The sequence below is a fragment of the Dermacentor silvarum genome, chromosome 4 (genome assembly GCF_013339745.2).
Source record: "Dermacentor silvarum isolate Dsil-2018 chromosome 4, BIME_Dsil_1.4, whole genome shotgun sequence".
Lineage (NCBI taxonomy): Eukaryota > Metazoa > Arthropoda > Arachnida > Ixodida > Ixodidae > Dermacentor > Dermacentor silvarum.
In genome coordinates this window covers 28,501,348-28,524,707 of record NC_051157.2, presented here as the reverse complement: position 1 = coordinate 28,524,707, position 23,360 = coordinate 28,501,348, and the positions used below count along the sequence as shown (strand labels likewise).

General features: G+C 43.5%; 2 protein-coding genes across 3 annotated transcripts in view; both read left to right on the top strand.

The window, feature by feature from the left end:
• LOC119449672 (cytochrome P450 3A8-like) overlaps positions 1–8,373 on the top strand; it is a 33,279-nt gene extending 24,906 nt beyond the window's left edge. For both annotated transcript variants that reach the window (XM_037712894.2, XM_049665363.1), the window contains exons 10-14: positions 1,193–1,301; positions 3,389–3,480; positions 6,354–6,494; positions 6,689–6,851; positions 8,162–8,373. In XM_037712894.2, the coding sequence (XP_037568822.1) occupies positions 1,193–1,301; positions 3,389–3,480; positions 6,354–6,494; positions 6,689–6,851; positions 8,162–8,260 (604 nt within the window). In that variant the 3' untranslated portion in view covers positions 8,261–8,373. The remainder of the gene's footprint in view (positions 1–1,192; positions 1,302–3,388; positions 3,481–6,353; positions 6,495–6,688; positions 6,852–8,161) is intronic.
• Positions 8,374–16,575: 8,202 nt separating this feature from the next.
• Positions 16,576–23,360, top strand: part of LOC119449671 (cytochrome P450 3A14) — a 43,142-nt gene continuing 36,357 nt past the window's right edge. Inside the window, exon 1 of the mRNA XM_037712893.2 lies at positions 16,576–16,622. The gene's annotated coding sequence lies outside the window, so the exon portion shown is untranslated. The remainder of the gene's footprint in view (positions 16,623–23,360) is intronic.

Below are 23,360 nucleotides of genomic sequence, written 5' to 3'. Positions count from 1 at the left end.
ATAATTAAGGAGTTCGGAAACTGCATCTTTAGGCTACCTTGTATGTTTTAAGAACTTGAATAGATAGCTGAAATGTGGTATGTTAGGGTACAGCTGTATCTTAAATTTAGATAAACCACGAAATGCCACAACGAATGCTAGGACCGGATTCTAATTGGCGCGTGTTCAACGCCGGTATCGACACTGGTCGAAGAAGGAATGTCTGAGGTGCAAATGTTTCAACAAGGGGATTTTGTCTTCATCAGGACAACAAATGCATTCCGTGACAGCTCTTATATAGCTGACTCACCCACTCCCAAAACGGGAATATAACAAGGTTTACGTTTCGATGGGCTGGGAAAGTCTAGATGGTAAAAAAATGGGGAAAATTGTGATAGGGAGGTGGCAGGGGTGGGGGCTCCTGCCGGATCATCTATGAAGTAGGGGCGAAAAAAAAAAAACACCCGGAAAAACTTTTTACGTGCAAGTCGGCGTTGTCAATCTGGTGGGCTTAGAGTTAACAAAAACTTGACGAACGAAAAGAGAAAGTTTGGAGAGTTGAAAAACGAGCGACCACAGGAAAATGAGGAAATTATAAAATAGAAAAGGGCGGTGGGTAAAGAGAGAAAGAGAAGAATAAATAAAAGGCAGGGAGGTTAACCGGAACTGAACCTGGTTGGATATCCCTGCACTGCATAAGGGGAAAAGGGAAAATGTTGATGTCCCGTGTGCTGATGTCAGCGTTGGTTAAACAAAAATCACTGTATTAAGAAGTGTCTGAAGTGCAAAGTTCCGTGAAGGTAAATATTGTACATGAAGATCCGTTTCCCTTCTTTTTTCACCTTCTACTTCTTGGAAGAACTGGCACAATGACCCCTACCCCGGTCCGCTTGCTGTTACAACTAACCGCCTTCTCGCTTTTTTTTGAACAAATCGACTTCCCTTACACTCATTTACGAACCCCCTCATTCCGGGAGTGGGTGAGAGTGAGCTATTTAAACGCTGTCAAAGTAAGCAATTGTCAAAGAAAGCAATGACATGACGAAGACAAGTCCTCTTGTCAAAACAGTGGTGCCTCAGACATCCCTAGTTCAACTAGTATTGATCCCACTGTCCTCATCTTCCGGTGTATCTCTTTCTTGTTTGGATTTCAACGCCGGTACGTTATGTGTGAATAACGTACCTAACGCACCGATTACTTGAACAAACGCAGGTTTGAAACTACTGCAACAGCTCTAAGCTACATATTCTACACCCTCGCTAAGCATCCGGAAGTACAAGAAAAGCTTCGACGAGAAGTCTTCGACGTGGTTGGTACCAACGTAAGTGACGCCCCTTCTCAGAAGAGAAGTAGACAGCTATTTTCGATCTCTTTAAAGTTCAGGGGCTCGGATGATATTGATTATATAAATATCGATGAAAAATACTGTGTTTTTGTAGCATCAAGACAAATGATGACGACGTCTGGGCCTGGATTCGTATAAAGGGTGAAAAATTAACGATAGTCTATAGACGGTTTCATGCTCGCGATAACAGCAGCGAGCGCGCCGCCCCCAAGAAACTTCCGGTCACGTGCCTTATCAGTCTGCTATGTTTTAACGCATGGTTGCTTCTTTGCCAGTTACACTTCGCAGCTACGTCAGAGGGCAAAACCGGAAGCCGTGCAGGGCCTATGTTTGTAAACAGTGAAAGGGTCTATATAACACAGAAACACACGCCTACACAGGGAAAGCACGTACGTGCACATTTTGCTATACATGAAGGGTTATTATTGCATGTTAGCGAATTTAGGACAGATGTTCTTTACGTGACATGAGTAATGGAGGCTTCCGATGCGTCACCTGGTGAGTGGTTCGTGCGAAATTGTGTTCTCATCTTAGTATGGTATCAACTGATGAATTCGCAGGACCTCACGGTAAACCATAGGGACTTTCAGCTGTGCCTTGAGGGACAACCTTTGGGCACAGTAAAGCAGCACATATTTCTTGGTGTCGTACAGTACATAGGGACTGTCTTGGATTTACCACCTTAGAGCACTTGAAGAACAAGTGAACTCAGCCATAACTATTCTTTGATTCGTTGCGGGCGTGAGATGGGGTGGATCAATTTCATTCCTGCGAAAGGTAGATAACGCACTTATGTAGCAAAATGCACCGTATTCTTCCCCAGGTGCAAATGACCTCTCCTGCTCATCTGAGGAATGACTTGAACGTTTCATAGCTAGAAGCTTTCGAGAATGCCGAGGCGTTCCTTGGGCGATCTCGAGTTCCTTAATAATTAGAGGGACGTGACCCTCCATTTCCAGTCAAGAGAACGATTGGAACTTGTCGACACTTTCGTGTTTTCGTGCGACACAAAGGACATCCACTAGCTCTTGCGCCCAATGAGAAAGATAGGATTTTCATTAATAGGGTGATAAAGGAGCTCATTGATATATAACTAAAACAGCAATTTTAGAGCTTCCACTTGAAGGAATAATAAGCAAAAGAAATATGTTTACGTTTGCAGCACAACTATTCGTTGTACCCGTTATAGTTCAGATGTCTGCGTTACATTCAAGAGCATTTACAGATCGTTCTTGAAAAGATGTCTCCTCTACGCCCGCGTTTGTAATTCTAGATTACAATAAAATACCGACATTTAGGCTGCTTCGCGCTACATCAACTGCAGCAGAACTTTTTGCATTTGTAACGCGGAAGATAAATTCAGTAAAAAAGAAAAAAAAAACGGAGTTATACTTTGCGATTCCCAGGCACTATTACCACTTCATAATGTCAACAGCGATTCAGAGAAGCCGGCTTTAGTCTACAAAATTTGTTCCAATCGATACCTGATCATTGCAATATCTCCAGGTATGTTGCAGCTGATGAGGCGGCAGGACAAACGCATGTGAACGACGTGACATTGAGGCTTTTTCTATTAGAATGCGAGTTGCGACATATATTAATACAGATTTAAGCGCGTGGTAGCAAAACGCTATGGTATGATTAAAAATACAAAATATTAATACTTATGTTACATTGGCCCTTCCTTGAATTGAAAATCCCGCACACAAGTGACAAGCAGATCTTTCAAAACGATAGTTCACCGTTCGCCGGCTTAGTGCCGCATTCTCAAAACACTTTCTGCGCAAAATTTAGGGGGAGGAAAAGAAAGCTTCTCTTTAAAAAAATTCATTTGATTTTTTTTCTATTTTCTACACAAGCGCAAGAAATTGAGGTGGCCATTCGAAGCAACTCATCAGTGGAGTATTGAGTATTTCTCAATAACTCCATGTTACTCAGTGCAAAGATCAGGATATTGATTATTTAGGTCCAACACTACATGATCTTCAACGAAAAAATTGTGCGTCTCCTGGCTGTGAATACTGGAATGCTTAAGAAAACGACTTATAAATTTATTTTCTTAGGGTTCCTTGGACTATGAAACAGTCATGAAGAAGCTGAAATACTTGGAGAAAGTAGTGGATGAATCACTACGCCTTTATCCTCCAGGGCTAACGTGAGTACACTTTCTGTTCCACAATAGCAGAACAACTAACGACCAGCTAGGCATGACAAAACGGCGTGCTTATTCCTACTGAGCAGGGACGTAACAGAGCTTTTATCTAGTTAACTTGTCTACAGTTTGTCTGTAAACTGTCTACAGTTTGTTTTAAAAGCACTTCGCCGTGATATCTCCCTCGAAGATTCGTGGTATTGCGTTCTGCTGTAGAATCATGGGCGGCTGCCATCAGCCGAATGAGTGACTGAAAAAAGTTTCTTGCAGCAGAAGAAATTGCCGATGTATAACAGTAGCTTTGGTTTTAATACGTCTGCGTGATTGTAATCTATAGACTAATTACTAGGCCACTTGTGATTAAACCCCTTGAGCTGAAGAGCCAGCATGTGACCACAACACAATCGTTACTTCGATGGAAAGACCTTGGTGGCACTGCACTAGGCTCATTGAATCAGGGGATTGAGTGCATGCAGTCTATACAGTCTACCTAGAGCAAGCGTTTTATTATTACAGCGAAGTTACGCTCCCAGGAATTTCTCGCCCATAGATTGCACTACCTACAAATCTAACACCAGTTACAGGTGCCGCGTAATCACTGAGTCCGTATTTTTTTTTTTTTCATTTACGTGCACATTATTATGGAGGAGCACATCGTTGGTCTGTTTCTGCTGGTCGTTATCCATCAACCGACCATCTTCAATATAAGTACAGCGTGGCTAAATCTCCAACTTTGCCTGGCTGCGTAAACTTAATCTGGCTTGTACGAGAAATAGTTTACAGCAGTTAGATGAGCCACGATATTCCTTATTGCGAAATTAATTGCACATTTTTGGCTGTACGTGTAGTGTAGGTGCCCCATGCTTACCTTATTCAAGATATCATTACACCGTGAATGTAACTTCACAATGTTGAAAGAACGAGTGTTACTTTGGTAGCCAACCTGGCTGTGTCCCTTCCTTTAGTGTCCTGTATTTTTGTCTATGGATCTACAATCATTAATCACTAATTAAGGCTTTCAAACCTTCGCGAACTCTCTCGCCAGTGTGTTTACTAAATACCAGCTCAAATATGATTATTTACCCGGCCTCTACAAAAAGATCTTTATAACATGCGTACTGCTGCAATTGTTTAATTGAATATATTACAAATGTGGCATCAGAAGATTTTCTTTGCTTTCCGATTTTTCAAATTTCTTGCAACTGATTTGTTTATTTATTTATTTGTTTATTATGCGCTCAGGCCTATATGGCATCAAAGGGGAGTAATTACAAAGCAATAGCAAAACAAAGATGTGCAGTGAGTTGCGGTAATATGAAGAGTTTAAATATTGTCGTGACTATATACGAGGTTTCTTCAATAAAATCTCAGGCTCATGCTTTGAAATCTTTATTTATCATAATTAATCACCGGAACTTTTACCTATTTTTATATTATCCTCAGTAAGTCAAATACACGCGTCCCAGCGTTCCTACCAAGCCTAGAGAATGAGGGAAGCCATCTTTTGACACCTGCATAAAAACCGCCCTCAATGTCTTAACTACACCTTTTTCCAAGTCGAAGCAATGTCCCTTACTGTGAGGTGCATCGGAGTGTGCCGCATCTGGACTATGGGAAAGGTAACGGTATCGTTGCGATGTTTCGAGGAACGGCAAAAAAAAAAAAAAAAGGTTGATCCCTCTTTCATAAGAATCGGTAGAACACGAAAGTGAAACGTGTCTTCACAGAAGCTGTTGCATGCTTACTTCATGAACTCACGGTCCGCTCCAGCGAAAGGCGCACGAGTTGTGGGACGGTGACCGTGTTGCATGTTTGCTTGGCGCGTGGCGTCCTGTTGGCGAACGGAGTTGAAACGCGCTGACTTGCCCGCTAGAAATTGATAAGGGCGTTCTAATTAAGCCACGTGTCAGTGCATGCGACCGTGGCGTAATGGCTTCAATGTCGGGCTTCTGTGCTAGAGGTCCTGGGTTTGAATCCTGCCGTCGGACACTTTTAATAATGTTTATTTTATTATTTACTACACAGTACTTCGTTGAAAATGGCGAGTTTACAACGTCACGAAGCCGTTTACACTTGGTTCTTTATTGTATGGCTACACTGCGCTGGAGTCTCCGCTGCGCTGTGACTACCGAAGCGCTCCCTGTCGGCGCTCGTTAGTGTCACGATGCAGTACTTCGCTTCACCGCTCCCAGTTGACGGACGTTATATTCGTTGCCGGAAATCAAGTCGTGAAACCAGGGATAAAACACTTTCGTGTTAAAAAAAAGAAGAAAGGCATTGCTTTGGCATCGAACAAGACATAGAACAAGGCGTAGCTAATACACTGGAGGAGATTCTTAAGGAGATGACAAAAGATGGCTTGACTCATGTTATCTAGGCTTGGTATAAACGGTGGTACGCGTGCATTTCACTTACTTGGGACCATTAGAAAAGAACAAAGGTGTCAATGAATACTTTCATAAATAAAGATTTTAGAGGTATTCTGCCTTTAATAAACAACCCACGTACAATATTAGGCGATACTTCACGAGAAAGTTGGTTATCGGTAATGGCTACGATAACTAAAGGGAGATGGTTTCATTGATGTCTTATTTATTGCTTGCATTGCATAGGGAATTTCTATAATTTGTGTAGTGCATTTTGAACACAAGTTTGCACTGTCTTTTGGCCTGCTGCTGAGTGGCCGCGGAGGCGAGACCAGTTAAGCTGCTCAAGTAGCAGCTTTTTCTTGGCGTTCCTAATGCGACTTGTACAATGTGCATTTGTCAGAAATTAACTCAGAGTGAAAGCTTTAGCCGGTAGCTTATGCATGCTTGCTGGGAAAGAGTACGATATGATGCTCCTCTGCCTCAGATGTGCCTAATCTTCATTTGCAGGTTTGTGACGCGGCAGGCCAAAGAAGACTTCGAATACAACGGCATCAAATTCAAGGCCGGCACAAGCTTTATGGCAGCGCAGTATCAGATACTAACGGACCCACGATATTTCTCGAACCCCTTGGAGTTCAATCCCGACAGGTGAGGGTAAAGTATAAACAGAAACTAGTAACTGGTTTCACCCATGATGCCAACATATCCTACATACACATTCATCCATGGTGCACAAAAAAAAAAACACAGCAAAAGAAAAAAAAACAGAGATGTAACTGAAGCACGTTGAACGTTTGTAATTTTAATTACTGCTTTACCATGTCCTTGTTTCTGCAACACAGGTTTTCACCAGGAAATGAGACCTCATTTACGAAAGCAGCACACATCCCATTTGGAGCCGGTCCTCGAAACTGCGTTGGAATGAGGCTGGCATTGCTGAAATTAAGGTACACCGTGGCCAGGATGGTCCAGAAGTACCGGATGGAATTGGGCCCCTCTCAGAAGGTGAGGGTGATTTCATTGCACTACAAATAATGGGTCTATTAACCTCGCAGCTTAATGTTATGCCTGTTGGGCCAGTGGTGGTATCACGCGAAACTGTGCGTTTGTAGTTCTCGACCGAAAGCTCAGCAAACCTCGCTTTGGGTCTCGTCGATCACTGCAGCGGCCGAGTCTGCTTTACTGTGTCACTGAGCAAGGTCTACGCAAAAGGGAGACAGAGCAGACACATGAAACAGACTTCGGAGTTGTAATCTACTAACTGGATTTGTTTAAGCATATAATAATTGGGTTGTTCTGCATGTGTAGCTAAAGGAGGTGTAGCTAAACACGCAGAGCTATAGCTAAACAGAGACTCAAAAAATGTCGTAATTACGACTATTTTATACCGTAGTAAGTAATTTAATTTCCGCAGCCTAGGAAATCTGGAATGTCGACGTATATCCGGCAAAGAGGCAGCGTAACAGAGGAATGTGCTTTAGCAGTGTCACTTCGTCTAAGCGATCGGTTGCTGCACCTCGTGCCGTTGTAAGTGTATGTATGGAGCGTAGTTCTACTACAATACTGAAGCTGATTGGTGCAATCTTGAAGAAGGCTCCTGATGACTATGACGTCACCGGTTTGATTCCCTGCAGCATTCCAATGTGTGTGCAATCAAATAACACTCGCGTTTTCTTTGATTATCATAATTAATTTGTGCTTTAGCGTTGTGTTTCATTTGTATATTTTCTATACCGGCCTAACTTTGATATATGTTGTTTGGCTATGCGAGAAGGAGAAGCTGGGGTCATATATGGCGCCACCCTCTCCAACACACACCTCACTATTACTTTTTAGAAATCAGGTGCCCTGCCAACGTGTTGCCTTAAGGTAATAAAGGCAATCAATCGTGCCTCTCATGAGTAGTAACTGGTATGTGGCTCAGTGACGTAGAAGAAGTCACTCATTCGGTCAGTAGTAATGTATAGCGTTATGCTACATGTTACATCTTCTAAGCTACCGCGTAGAGCGAGAAATATTAGTTTGCAGGAGCATAGTACCTTTAAGAATCTAAAAAAAAAAGCAGTCACACGCGCAATTAAGTAAGTCTACATAAAATGTCAAGATTGAAAAAAAAAAGACAGGCTATGGTAAGCGGCTTTGATGAATGACAGTTTACTAATTATTTAATCATAAAGGTGACGCAATGTATCACTGGTGACCGCTACTTACGGAAGCAAATTGCGTTTTCCGGAAGCGGTCGTTCATAAGACGAGGTTAAAAACCTATTCGGCGTAAACGTTATTTTCTTTGTGTTTTTTTTTTTGTTCTTTCAGGGAACCATGGAACTAAGCCAGTATGGGATGGTATCAACGCCTGCGAGGGGACCATGGATTGTTCTGCGCACTTTGGCAAATGAACGCTCCGGAAGCTGATTCGCAACCTTCCACTGTGAATAGCCCTAAACAACCATTGCCATAAGCCGTTCCCTACAGCCATTCGCCGCCACTATGTGCGTCACGTTGGATATTAAACCAACGCCCCTGAATGCTTGTTCTACCAATGTCTTTAAGGTAGGACGGTATATAGTCAATGCGAAAGCGGCACGAGAAGCAACGAGTTACCCCGCAGCTCCACCAAAATGTTGCAGGACCAAAAAGCCCTCCACCGCACCTCCACCAAAAAGGAGGCCCACGAGTGTAGAACAATGTATATTTACAACTGATTTATACGGCGTACTCCCAGCGGCCAGTCTTCGTCTTCCTCTAGTTCGTGTCACCTTGTTCTTTCCCTCCACCGTAACAACATCTCGAAACTGGTGTCATCCTGAGAATTCGTTCCATTTGGATCCGCCTTGCGAACTCAACGGCTAGAATTTGTAAATTGCAATATGGGCCATAAGGTAATTAGTTAAAAAACTAAATTAGCGAATTTTTTGAATTAGTCGATTATGCATTTCAACTTCTTGTGCAAGTACAGTGGCTAGAATGGGGAAGTGTGCCGAGCGGCAGGCAGCGCCTACGGGGCTCATTGAAGCCGCCGGCAGGGAACCGCGAGGGGGCGCGCGCTGTCGTTGACACGTCGCCCGATGCAAGTCGCGCCGGCTCTGCTGCTTCAGTGACACCGCCCGCCCTGACCTGTGGAAAGTTACGTTCGTTTCTTTTTGTGCTGCAGCCAGTCTATATGTGCACTAATGGTGCGAAAACGTTGTTTCGTGTCTGGATGCTACTATCGTACTGCTGCCCAATTTTTGCTCACCGTGAACTGTCTTAATTTCTACGATTTGGTCAAAGCTCCCAGCAGTGGCAACTGTGAAGGGGGCGATCTGACACTTCTCATCAGCATTGAAGATACAGACCATGAACAGGACGCACTGCTGGATAGTGGGAAGGTTGAAGTAGCTTCTCACATCATAAAGAAGTCTGTGCTTTATTTACGCAATATATGGCGCAGAAGCACACGGACGGTGAAAGCAACAGATGGAACACAGCGCTAACAACTGAGTGCTTAGTACTTGACGACAGCATATATATATATATATATATATATATATATATATATCACCACACAAAAGGAATGTGCAAGGAAGACACACAAACAAATATACCTAGCAAGTTCAACTGACACAGGCGCCTAACGCGACAAACACTCAGTTCTTAGCGCTGTGTCCCGTCTGTTTCTTTCGCCGTCCGTGTGCTTCTGCGCTACTGTGTAAATAATGTCATACCAACTAGCCCACCAGTCTGTCGTTATGAATCCGCAATCCTACCCAACCATGATTACCGTGAATAGATGAGCGACTCGCGGCTAGTCTTCTGCATGACAGGGTAAATACCCGGTAGTCTGTGTGCAAGAAATGTTTTGACGAGCTCCTTGTTGCCACCGGCAAATCCATCGAACAGGTGGCGATGTTCGCCAAGTTCTGCGTCAATGGGGGCCTCATTCACCCTTCGGAGAAACTCTTCTCATTTGTATATAGACGCCCTTGAAACCACTGTTTTCGATGTGGTTCAGTTACAACGAGCTGCACAGTGACAGCTTGGAAGAGCTTGTCTACTGTCTGCACAAAAACGAAGTCATATTGGGCTGTGCGCCGCATGGCCCCAGCCTTACCAACCAAGTCACAAAATTATTTTTGGTCATCCGTTTTCCCTTCTACACGAAGGCACTCAACAAAGAGAGAGTCTTCCCGTGAAAAGAAGCACCTGAAGCTCAGTCGCGTCACTTAGAAGAGAATAACATAAGGCTGACAACGTTCTGTTTCAACAGTTTGTCAACAATTAAAAAGGGTTTTTTTTTCTCGTGAAAAAAAAAAAAAAAGCATCAGCTCAGGTGCGTCGCGTAGCAAAAAATAATCGATGACGGACAATGGTTTGTTTTAAACGGATTGTGAGCCACTCTTCAAAAATTAGTTGTTTGCGTAAACAGTGCGTCAAAAAATAAAATGTTTGCTTCCGAGTTACCACTGGGAATTTTCTTGCTTTACGTTAGATAAGGTGCCAGCCGGAGTAAATCGTCTAAAGCAAGCTACATTCTACCATCGACGCGTGCTCAACCGGATTGTTACCTTGGCGCCTTTCAATTACGAAAGGGCTAGCATAGCCACTCTATCGCCATTTGCCGCCATGCACGAGCGAGAATATATATTACAAAGCTTTCTTTTTTTTGTTATTGCATATTCGGCTGCGCTCGCGGACGATCGCATTCCACGCAGTGCGCTTGCACTGCGGCGGCTAGCCGCCGTCGCGGCCGACGTGATGATGATGATGACGATGATTTATTGGCATCCCCTTTGAAACGGGGCGGCGACAAATAGTCACCTAGCCTGCTTGATTTAATCAGGTATGCTATACATGTTCTTTATCTAGCATTCTTGTATACCTCTCATTATTCTTTTTCTTTTTCAAAAATTTACCTTGTACCGCTACCTATGATTTTAAAAGATCAGGTGGTATCCATCTTTTCCCTGCTTTTTTTCCATCAGTACTCTAATCGTGTCTTGCTTATCTCTACGGGTGATCTGTTGATGTTTCCTTCCACTTTAAACCCAAGCGCTTCTGGGAGTCGCACGTTACCTACGGTTCTCACTGGGTGGATCCTGTCGCATTCCATTACGATGTGCTGAGTTGTCTCTGGATCTTTACTGCAGCATACACATGCCTCATCTAGTTCCGAATATTTGCTCCGGGATGTTTTGGTCCTTAGGCAACCGGCTCGAGCCTCAAATAGCAAGGCACTGCCCTTTGTGTTATCATACAGATTTTCCCTTCTTATTTCTTTCTTCTAATTCTTGTAAATCTCCATTGTCCTTTTTGTTTACAATCTTTGCATCCAATCCACGGTCTCTATTTCTCTCACTTTCTTTCTGATGACTCCTGGTTGTCTATTTACGGCTTCGATTATCCTGTACGTGGTTGCCAACTTCCTTGACCTCTTCCTCCATTCTGTGTCCATGCTTTTCATGTAGAGAAACTTGTGCACTTTAGCCGCCCATTTATTTTCATCCATGTTCCTGAGCCTCTGTTCAAAACTAATTTTGCTCTGTGCTTCTCTGACTTCAAAACAGGCCCAACCCATGTCACCCTGAACTGCCTCATTTGTGGTATTACCGTGGGCTCCCAAAGCCAACCGGCCTACTGATCTTTGGTTAACTTCCAAACCCGACAAGATATCCGATTTTAAGCATAGAATGGCATTTGCGAATGTTAGCGCTGGCACCATTACTCCTTTCCAGATTCCACGCACCACCTCATACTTATTGTGGCCCCACAGTGCTCTGTGTTTCATTATTGCTGCATTCCGCTTCCCCTTTATTTTCAGATTACCTTGGTGATTGCTTGAGTAATTCTTTCCTTCGTTTATGTGTACGCCGAGGTACTTATATTGTTTCACTATGGGTATTACTTGCTGTTTAATTGACACCACGAAGTTACTCGTCTCTTCATTAAAGATCATAATTCCTGATTTCTCTGTGCTAAACTTAAGACCTAGATTTGTTGCTGCATTCCCACAGATATTCGCAAGTATCTGTAAATCTTTTTTTATTGTCCGCTAGTAGCACAATGTCGTCTGCGTACATCAGTCCATGGACCTTCTGTTGCACCATTTGTCCATTACGCATGTAATATAAATCAAAACCTAATTCAATGTTTTCCAGTCGCCTTTCTATACCCTTGACGTAAAGCGTGAACAACAATGGTGACAGAGGGCATCCTTGCTTCAATCCTTGGTGAATTCCCACCATTTCATTACCTTTTCGACCTTCCCATACCACTTGTACTTGGTTGTCTCTATATATCTCCCTCAGCGGCTCCACGAAATCATCATCTATGCCTTCGTATTAAGAATATCCCACAACAATTCCCTGTCTACATTGTCATAAGCTCCTTTAATATCTAGAAATGCTATCCATAAAGGTATTTTCGGAGCTACTGGAACCTCTATGCACTGAGTTAGTACAACCATATTATCCTCTAAGCGTCTGCCTGGCCTGAACCCATTCTGTAGTTCCCCCAATACATCGTTTTTCTCCACCCACTTCGACAGTTCTAATTTTATGGCTTGCATTGCCATTCTATATATCACCGACGTTACTGTAACTGGCCTGTAAGAGTTCGTCTTATCCTTATCTCCTTTGCCTTTGTAGATGAGATTCATCTTGCTTTCAGGCCATCCAACGGGAATTTTCTTTGTTATAATCACTTGCTCTATGGCATTAGTCAGCAGTGCCTTGCTTTTTCGACCGAGGTTTTTGATTAGCTGTATTGGGATTTCATCGGGTCCTGCTGCCGTGTTGTTAGGGACATTTTCTGCTGCCTTTTTCCAATAAAAGCTTTCCATGCTAAATTTTGATCTCCCTGGCCTCTCTGCTGTTGCTGGATCTGTTCAGCCAGTTACAGTAACGTCGGTGATATATAGAATGGCAATGCAAGCCATAAAATTAGAACTGTCGAAGTGGGTGGAGAAAAACGATGTATTGGGGGAACTACAGAATGGGTTCAGGCCAGGCAGACGCTTAGAAGATAATATGGTTGTTATACTCCCTGTTAACTACTATAAGGTTCTGTTCATCACACAGATCCAGAACTAGAGAGCCGTTGTAATCAGTATATCCATCTAAATCGTCCATGTGTGCGTTCATATCTCCCACTAACATCACCTGGCCCGATTTACTGAACTCATTAATATCGCTTCTAATGCAATCAATCTATTTCTTATTTTCTTCTCTGCAATCACTACCTGTCCATAGGTAAGCTACTCTCAGCCACGTCTTTTTACCTTGCCATGTGCCGCTAATCCATAAATGCTCTTTACATGTCTCGTTTACCCTTCGCCACTTCAGACCTCGCCTAATTAGTACGCCTCCGCCTTTCCTTGACCCGGTCATTCTGTTGCACCCTTCCCATACAATATTGTGAATAACAGGCGGCTGCTCCAAATCTCCTAGATGCGTTTCGGTCAAGGCGTACACGCTAATCGCTTCATCATTCAGCTGCGTTTGAATTTCCAGCCATTTTTCCTGCTTGCGACCACCCTGCATGTTAATTTAGCAAATTTTACCTTCTCTACTCTTATCCTTTCTGCGTCTTTTCCTGACTACTGCTCGTCTAATTCTGCCCTTTACTGGTTTTTCGCTACGTTCAATATTTAAACCTGCTTCCTGAGTGCCTGGGGCCCGCCTAAAAAAGCCACAGCTCGCACCGCGAATCGACGTCCGACCGGTATTGCTACCCTTTCACTAAAATCTATCCCGTCACGCACAAAAGCGCCTTCGCGGTCTGCTCGGTGCACTTCTCGGTTGATGTCAATGACCGTAAAATTCATTGCTTTAGCTAGAGTCCAAATTTCCCTGTTTACTGCAAGAACTGCCCTTCCAATTTCATAACCCTGCCTTTCAACCTCTGGCACCGTGCACACCGCGATTTGTACTTCCTCTGAAACATTCAGCAGGTCGGTGACACCTTTGGCTATTTGCTTTGTGATCCCTGCCCCTCGTCCGTGCAGTACGTCAATCACTCCGCCCATTATCACCACTAGGTGTCTTTCCTCCATTGTGTCCCACATGGGTTCCTTGGCCTTCGCTGTCACCTCTCTAATCGGCTTTCGCGGGAGAGCGCTAACCTGGACTCGTTCGCCTGCACCTACCCTCTCTGTTATCGCCGGTTCTACTTTACGCATGTTGGAATCCCCAACAAAGACAACTCCACGCTTTTCTTCCCCCTCACCGCCGAAAGCTGCCCCCGAGGTCACAATGCCCTATCCTTGCCCATGGCTTTGTTTTCTCCCGCGGCCGCGTCATTGGTATCCCCTTCGTGACCATCACTGACGTTTCCGCCACTGCTTCCTGGCGTGGCGGGTTCGGCTGTCTCTGCACTCGCATCGGAGCCAGCTCCGTTCGCGGTGCTCGCCTCGATGCGTTCACCGTTGCTTTTCGGAATGGTGGCCCTCAGCTGCATTTCTGCGTTAGCTAGCTTTTCTTCTACCTCCTTCCTCTGCTTCTGCTCGCTTTCAAGTTCCTTTTCTAGCTTTCCAACCCGCTCAGCTAGCTTATCCTTCTCCTGCTCTAGACGGTCTAGCCGCGACCCTAGCACACACATCCTACAGATAAAATCTGCAGCGTTCGCTTCGCGTGCTGACTTAAACCGCGTTTATTTCAACGCGTAAGAACGCTCGCACTCGGAACAACGCACGCGTGGGTTCCCCCTAATACCAACCATCATCTCGTACTAACAAGGCGTAGATGTGACAAAAAAAAAAAAACAATTATTCGTTACCTACTTTTGTCTAAGCGAGAAGACCAAGAGAGTGAAAAAGCATGAAAATAATTTGTAAAGATTGCTTGGCTAAGCTAACCCTCCTAAAAAAACAGAGCAATATATAAAATAAGAAAACTTATCTCTTTGGCACGCTGCTCCTGCTGCGCTCCCGCTACGTTGATGATGATTTATTGGCATCCCCTTTGAAACGGGGCGGCGACAAATAGTCACCTAGGCTGCTTGATTTAATCAGGTATGCTATACATGTTCTTTATCTAGCATTTTTGTATACCTCTCATTAATATTTTTCTTTTTCAAAAATTTACCTTGTACCGCTGCCTATGATTTTAAGAGATCAGGTCGTATCCATCTTTTCCCTGCTTTTTTTCCACCAGTACTCCAATCGTCTCTTGCTGATCTCTACGGCTGATCTGTTTATGTTTCCTTCCACTTTAAACCCAAGCGCTTCTGGGAGTTGCACGTTGCCTACGGTTCTCGCTGGGTGGATCCCGTCGCATTCCATCAGGATGTGCTGAGGGGTTTCTGGATCTTTACTGTAGCATACACATGTCTCATCTAGTTCCGAATATTTATTACGATATGTTTTGGTCCTTAGGCAACCGGCTCGAGCCTCAAATAGCAAGGCACTGCCCTTTGTGTTATCGTACAGATTTTCCCTTCTAATTTCTTTCTTCTCATTCTTGTAAACCTCCATTGTCCTTTTTGTTTCGTGTAAGCGTGTGTCAGCGCCACCTGGCGTATTCCTCCCAAACTGGCACGCGCGAGCCGGCGCGTTCAACACACTTCCCCATTCTAGCCACTGTAGTGCAAGTAATGTCCGCCTCTTCGAGTACACTAACTCATGAACTAGAATCGAGCTATTTGCCACAAGCAACCTTTCAACAACTTTGAAAGTAGTTCGCTGAAACACCCGGTATACACAGGTATTCACGCTCTTCTAACCCCTCCCACTTCCTGTCTGCTTCTACCACGTGACCGGCTCCCCAAACTTCACACTCATGCAATTTTTTCCGCTTTGACACTCTTAATGCTCACGCATTAATATTTTAACGCGTGGCACTTAAATGTTTCGGGGTTGGATTAGGTTGGCCGCACCCGAGCAATCTATACTGTTTCAGGTTCCTGAATTGTGCGCCGATGTACTCGCGCAATGTAACTGACATTTCGCATTTTCACGATGGCAGTGGGCCGGGACGTCTCCCTGAGATATTAATCACAAGCACTACCATTACAACGTGCGTCCATGGATATTTAACTATTAGAGTTGATTACTGCAAATTCCCTTACTGAGACCGAATTTTCTAACGTTATATTTCATTTTCTATTCCCTTCGCCCGCCGTCGTTGGTTTGGATAGGACATGTATGCCACCGCGTTGCCGCTAGTAACCATGTACTCGTGGAGCCGCGTCAAAGGAGCAGAATGGAAAATTACATGTAAATTTATTCAATAAACACCGGCTCTGACTAATTGCGTGTGGTTATTTATTGTGGATGTCCCCATCTTAAATTGAGTTGTCCAGTTGAAGAGGTGAATAGTGCTACATGCCGTACGTGGTAATTTCTTTTCTATGTTTTCAAATATTGTGGAACGTGAAGCGAGAACGTTGCACTCTGTGCATGTGCCTAAGGCCACAGATGTTTCATATGCGCAGTCCGCTCATATATTGGCTGCCGTCCCCGCGTGGCAAGTGGAGCCCTACGTCATGATCCATTTCATAAGCCTCTTTTGCCGCAAGCAATGCAACCTTGTGCGCTGTACACAGAAGAGGACGCAGGTGTTTTCGGCTCACCCGTGCAAAACTTGACGAGCTATGCCGTCCGACACGCCGGTCAACTAAATGCGGCTTACCTTGACGGCGGTAAATGAGGCGAACGCGCCATCATATGGTCCCTCGTTTCCTCCTCACCTTGAAGGTATAAATGCGTTTGGTGAACGCCTCGTAACGTTAGAGCGCTCGCAATGTTTGTCACGGTAGGCTTGCTGATTTGCGCTGGGTCGTTGCTCACAGCACTACTCATGTGAGTACACACTCGACTGATGTGCACAATACCATAGGAGGCAGACATTAATAATGATTTAATTGATTGAGTGAGTGAGTGAGTGAGTGAGTGAGTGAGTGCAGGCCATATTGACCGCCTTAATGTGTTCCTAAAGAAAGATACAAGTGCGTTCCTACTCTATGCTCTCCGAGACCAGTCGAGATGCTGCCGTCGCAGTAGGGAGACGAACCCGCGACTTCGTGCTCCAAAGCACGACGCTATACCCGATGACCTACGACGGCGGTACAGCACGTGAGATAGAGACACGTTGCATAAGACATGCATTCGTGATCCGCTTTTTAGATTTAGGTGGTGTTCAAAATGTGCATATACTTAATTAAATATAGAAGGGACATGAAGAGAGTACCGTATGCTTCGTTTTTATTCATGTTTTTTTTTTTTGCACCAGTGTCGCTTTAATGCCGACATTATCACGTGACTATCAGCTCTTCATGCAAATAAAATCACTCGGAAATCAGCGCTTTTTCTAGAAATCGCCGGGTTTAATCCCAGCCACGGCGGCCTCATTTCGATAGGCCGAAGATAAAAAAAAAAAGAAAGACGGTCGTGTGCTTGCTCGTGTAGGAACCCCAGGAGGTCAAAATTAATCCGGAGTCCCCTGCTACGGCGCGTCTTATAATCAGATCGTGGTTATCAATCAATCAATCAATCAATCAAGTTTATTTTCACTCTGTAAAAGATACAGAAAGAAGGACTGTGACAAAAAGCTGTTTGTCAGAACAGCTTGACTAGGTCACAGCCCCATAGAAAAATTCCGGAGCGGTATCAGCACTACCGTAAAATGAATGAAAGAAAAATTGACACTTAACAGACAGCGAAGTACAATAGGCCACACACTAAGGTATGGAAATGTAAAGTTAATACAGAAAAGTTTAAGCAGTTATTACAATCGTCGAGTGTATTACAATTCGAGTGTGCAGAATTTTTTCGAAGGCCTTTGAGAACACAGGCAAGATAGACACCGGTCTATAATTGCCAAATTTATTTCGGTCACCCTTTTTATAAAGCACGGTCACTTTTGCTATTTGCATATTTAAAGGAAAAACAGAGTTTGTTAAACAAATGTTAAAGATATCTGCTAAAATCGGCGTGATAAAACATCAGACACGTCTTTGACAGGACGTATTTGAATTCCGTCAATATCACAACTGGCGCTATTTTTTAAGCGTTTTATTGTTGATAAGACTTTGTGGGCGGTGACAGGACGCAAGATACAAAACAGTTTCTTAGAGAAAATGAAATGTCTGAAATGCGATCAAATACAAATATCTAGCATACATACACTGAAAATACAAGGGGAAAAAACACAGTATAGAAATCAATTTGTTACAAACAGTTACATACAACTAGATGAAACAATTCGATACGATTATGGTTATGATAAATGAGACAAGGTTTGTATTAAAACAGGTATTAAGCAGTAGAAATTTCAGAGCTATACATCACTGTATATACCTTGCGGATATCCTGATATGAACAATTAAGCAAGTCAAAATTGTTAAGGTCATAGTGATTCAGGAGGGAGGGAAGAGTGTAAGACAAGAGCTCTTTTCCGGAGTTTAACCGTACTGTGTCTACCTGCCAATTTTCTCCATGACGCGTGGGATAATTTAAATGCCTAATTCTTAAATTGGCCAAAACGCGCAAATTTGTTATGTTCTTACGAGTTTCTAATTTGAATTTCCTGCTTAACGTATAATTGTATGTCTAGTGTAGTTTGACTATTCATGAACTGCAGAATAAAACATTAGTAGATGCCGCAAAATATGCATTGAAAATATGCCTAATACATTTTTTCTGAACTATAGGTATATTTGATTAAGATTAGTGACCGTCGTTGTACCCCATACTAGTTGGCAATAATTTGAACGAGAGCTAAAGAGCGAATGATAGAGCAGAAGCTTGATTCCTTTTGGAAGTAAGTATCGAAGCCGACCAATTACACCTCTCACCTGAGCTAATTTTTGCAGGACATGTCTTACGTGGCAATCCCAGGATAAATTGGCGGAAAAAAATATGCCCAGACATTTAAAATGGTGAACTATTTCAATAGTCTGAGTACCCAGTACTATGTCTTGATGAGGTGGAACAATTTTATTTTTTGGTCGGAATATAACAGCTTTTGTTTTATTTTCGTTAATACGCATAGCATTTGCTGCTGACCATCTCTCTAGCATTTTCATTGTGTCATTACAAGTTCTTATAAGCTCGTGAATATCATGTCCTGAAAAAAGTATGCTGGTATCATCAGCTATATATTATATATTTGCCCTCGCAATTAATATTTACAATGTCATTAAGATAGATATTAAACAATAGTGGGCCTGGAATACTGCCCTGTTATGACCTGTAAAACCCAAGAACGTTTAAACCGAGGAGCTTTAACTTGCCATACACAGGCACAGAGGGAAAGGACGTGGACTGCGGCGTTACCGAATTGAGGTGAGAGGAGGGAGGAAGGGTTGTAAAGAGTGGGGAGGGGGGGGGGGGGCTGTCACGCCTTGAGAGTTTGTTCGTTCGTTTGTTCTTTTAGTCGTGTGTTTATTGGATCGTTCACATAGCTCATTCGTTCTTTCGTTTGTTCGTTCGTTCGTGCTATTTGCTTACATATATACAATAATCCTCTACGGTTTCTGCGCAATTATGTTTAAGTCGGCGCACTTTTACTCACTGCCTGTCGCTTATTACCAACTCGTCCAAGCTTCCATATCTGCCCGCTTTTTAGTGTTCTTTCGTGATGACGCTGCTTCCTGGTTTCTACTAATGTGGCAACCACATGATGCACTTTCGCTTTGTTCAAGAAAGTCTCCGTAATGGCTGTCTGGAGTCAGGGAGCAGTGCGCTTTCGATACGCTTAGCGCCGCCTGCCGGAGGAAACTGGAACGATATAATGTCTGTTGAACACGCCCTACTAGGCGGGCCGGGCTCGCGCAAGATCTTTCTCTTGTTTGCTGAAAAGTTGCGCATGCTTGAGTTCCGCGAGAGACAACTAGGGACTTTTAAGTACATTTTCATCATCATAATCATCAGCCTGTTCGTGTGTCCACTGCAGGACGAAGGCCTCTCCCTGTGATCTCCAATAATCCCTGTCTTGCGCTAGCTGATTCCAACTCCCACCTCCAAATTTCCTAATTTGTTCACCCCACCTAGTTTTCTGCTGTCGTAGACTGCACTTCCCTTCTCTTGGCACCGATTCTGTAACTCTAATGGTGCACTGTTTATCTACCCTACGCATGACATGGCCTGCCCAGCTCCATTTCTTTCTCTTAGTGTCAACTAGAATATCTGCTATGCCCGTTTGCTCTCTGATCCACACCGCTCTCTTCCGCTCTCTTCACGTTACGCCTAACATTTTTCGTTCCATCACTCTTTGTGCGGTCCTTAACTTGTTCTCGAGCTTCTTTGTTAACCTCAAAGTTCCTGCCCCATATGTTAGCACCGGTAGAATGCAATGATTGTACACTTTTCCTTTCAACGACAGTGGTACGCTCCCAGTCAGGATTTGGCAATGCCTGCCGTTTGCACTCCAACCCAATTTTATTTTTCTGTAAATTTCCTTCTCATGATGAGGGTCCCCTGTGAGTAATTGACCTAAGTAAACGTATTCCTTTACGGACTCTAGATGCTGACTGGCGATGCGGAATTCTTGTTCCCTTGCCAGGCTATTGAACATTATGTTTGTCATTTGCATATTAATCTTCAACCCCACTCTTACACTTTTACAACGAAAACTGTATATGACTAGGCAAAACGAACAACCATTCGCCACATGTTTCGATAAACGTCTCCATTGGCTGCGCCGTCAGTTACGTCGTTCTCTACATCGCACCCAAGCGCGCGTGCCATTGGCAGCGCCGTTAGTGACGTCGTTAATGAACGCGTTCCCGCCATTGCTACGTTGACGCTGCTCTGCCCGCAACGCCGTCTCCTCGGCTCTCCGTTTTCGCATGTGTTCGATATCTCGAGTTAGCTCGGCGTCGTGGTTAGCAGCATCAAACCCGGCATTGGCGCTTGTGTTCCACTAGAAACACAAACATGTAACCAATAATTGAAAAACGCTTCAATACAGCGTCGGAATTAACCCACTGCTAAACACCGGGGCCACACGTTTCAGCTTCGCTGATTAACCATCTGTACGGAGTGCTTGGGCGGCGATTTTCTTTCGGTTAAGGTTCTCAATAACTTGTTGTAATTCGTCCCCAGTGTTGCTGAACAGGCCAATGTCATCTGCGAACCGAAGGTTGCTGAGATATTCACCATTGATCCTCACTCCTAAGCCTCCGAAGTCTAAGAGCTTGAATACTTCTAATCATAACATTGGAAAGATTGTGTCTCCTTGTCTGACCGCTTCCATGATAGTTAACTTTCTATTTTTCTTGTGGAGAACTACAGTAGCTGTGGAATCGATTAGCTTTATTATTAATAGAGTATAGCAACGCATTTTTACAAGAAATTCATCATGAGATTGTCTTCAAGTACTTTTACAGAAGTTGGAAATTGTTTATTGGAAGAAAGAAAAATAGGCGCAAGCTTGTTATTTTCCTGCCCTCTTTTTCTAATTTGTCATCAAGTTTCAAACAAATGCTAGAAATTGGTCAACACACTATTTCGTAATTTGTATAGCACTTAACGAAGCAAAAAAATGAAGTTGAACCCTATGTTCCAAGGCGCCGTAAAAAAACACGAATATATACATATACATATATATATACATACATATATATATACATACATATATATATATATATATATATATATATATATATATATATATATATATATATATATATATATATATATATATATATATATCCGTGTTCTCTATACGACGCGCTTTTAAAGCTTGCAGAATTTCGCGACTCAATAACGAGATTTTTGAAACTTGTCTCAGTTAAGATTTCTTGTGTATGAAAAACAACTGTATATTGGGACTGTAATCCCAGTTCTGCGGTGTGGAAAGATTGTTGTGCCTAATACAAAAATTTCAGGCACGAACAAGGGCTGTATAGAAGGCTGAAATGTGCGCCTAGTTTTTCGGGATTATAAAATCAGTGCTATATTTTAACACCCATGGCACTGAGTCACAACGTTTGAACATTCCAAGAATACAAGGGACAGCGTTTAGAGTTTTCATTTGATTGCACGAAGTTTGTTCTTTTTTTTATGCAGAACAAAGTGAAGCAAGTTCTTAATCTACAAGTTTTATTGAAAGAAGAAAGTGCAGACGTTTTCAAAACTAAGTACAATATCACTTTGCACGAGAAAAAAAAAAACATACTAAGCACAATAGACACAGAGAAGCCATACACTTTAAACAATACAATTAAAATATAACAGCTAAAAACAGAAAAGCCGGCAGGTCCTACTAGAGCACTGCACGGGCCCGGCCCGGGCCCGTTTTTACGTTGGGCTGCCCGCTCGAGCCCGATCAAAACTTTTATGGGAAGACCCGGGCCCGGCCCGGGCCCGGAAATATTCTACGTTATCCGCCCGGCCCGGCCCGCCACCCCTTTACCTTAGGCCCGAGCCCGGCCCGAGCCCGGCTCGAAACCGGCCCGAACCCAGCCCGAAACCGAAAAATACATGTTTTCAGAGTTGAGAGGCCCGAGAATAACTCGCTGCACGTTGCATGCACACCAGCAGAAAGCCCGAGCCCGGCCCGAGCCCGCGTCAAAAAACCCGAGCCCGGCCCGGGCCCGTGAAAAAACTGTTATACCCGGCCCAGTCTTTCGGGTAAGCCCGAGCCCGTGCAGTGCTCTAGATTGTACGCCCTGTGGGAATCGATGTTATGCGAAGCAGTGTGCGGGGAGCCTACCAAGTTTACGAAACGACCATGGGAGCACCAAGACGTAGGCGGCTGTTTCATGAGCTATATGACACGCGTCATGACCTATCATTTATGTTTGTCATACACTCTTGTCATACTATGCCAATTTTGGTACATACCAAGTTAGCAAAACGACCATGATAGTGCCAAGATGTAGGCGACTGTTTCATGACCTACCTACATGGCACACATGTCATGATATTCATGTCATGAACTATCATTTATGTTCGTCATACTCTCTTGTCATACTATGCCAATTTTGGTACTAAGTTAACGAAACGACAACGAGGAGGTTACATCGTGACCTACATGACAGACATGTCATGATATTCATGTCATGACCTATCATGTATGTTCGTCCTAAACTCTTGTCATACTATGCCAATTTTAGCACCTACCAAGTTAACGAAACGACCATGAGAGCACCAAGACATAGGCGGTTGTTTCATGACCTATATGAGATGCATTTCATGAAATTCATGTCATGAACTATCATTTATGTTCTTCCTACACTCGTGCCATATTATGCCAATTTTGGTACATACCAAGTTAACGAAACGACCCTGACAGCATCAAGACGTAGGCGGCGGTTTCATGACCTACAGGACAGACGTCATAATACCCATGTCATGAGCTATGAATTATATTCGGCATATGCTTTTTTCATACTGTGCCAATTTTGGTACATAACAAGTTAACGAAAACGCCATGAGAGCACCAAGACGTAGGCGGAAAGATAGATAGATAGATACTCTCAAAGTGGCATATGATGGCCAAGAAATGCTTCGCATTTAAATAGTATATATGCGCATCATGTCCGCTAGAATCCGGTACATACAATATCCAAAAAAATTACTAGGCCAACCGTG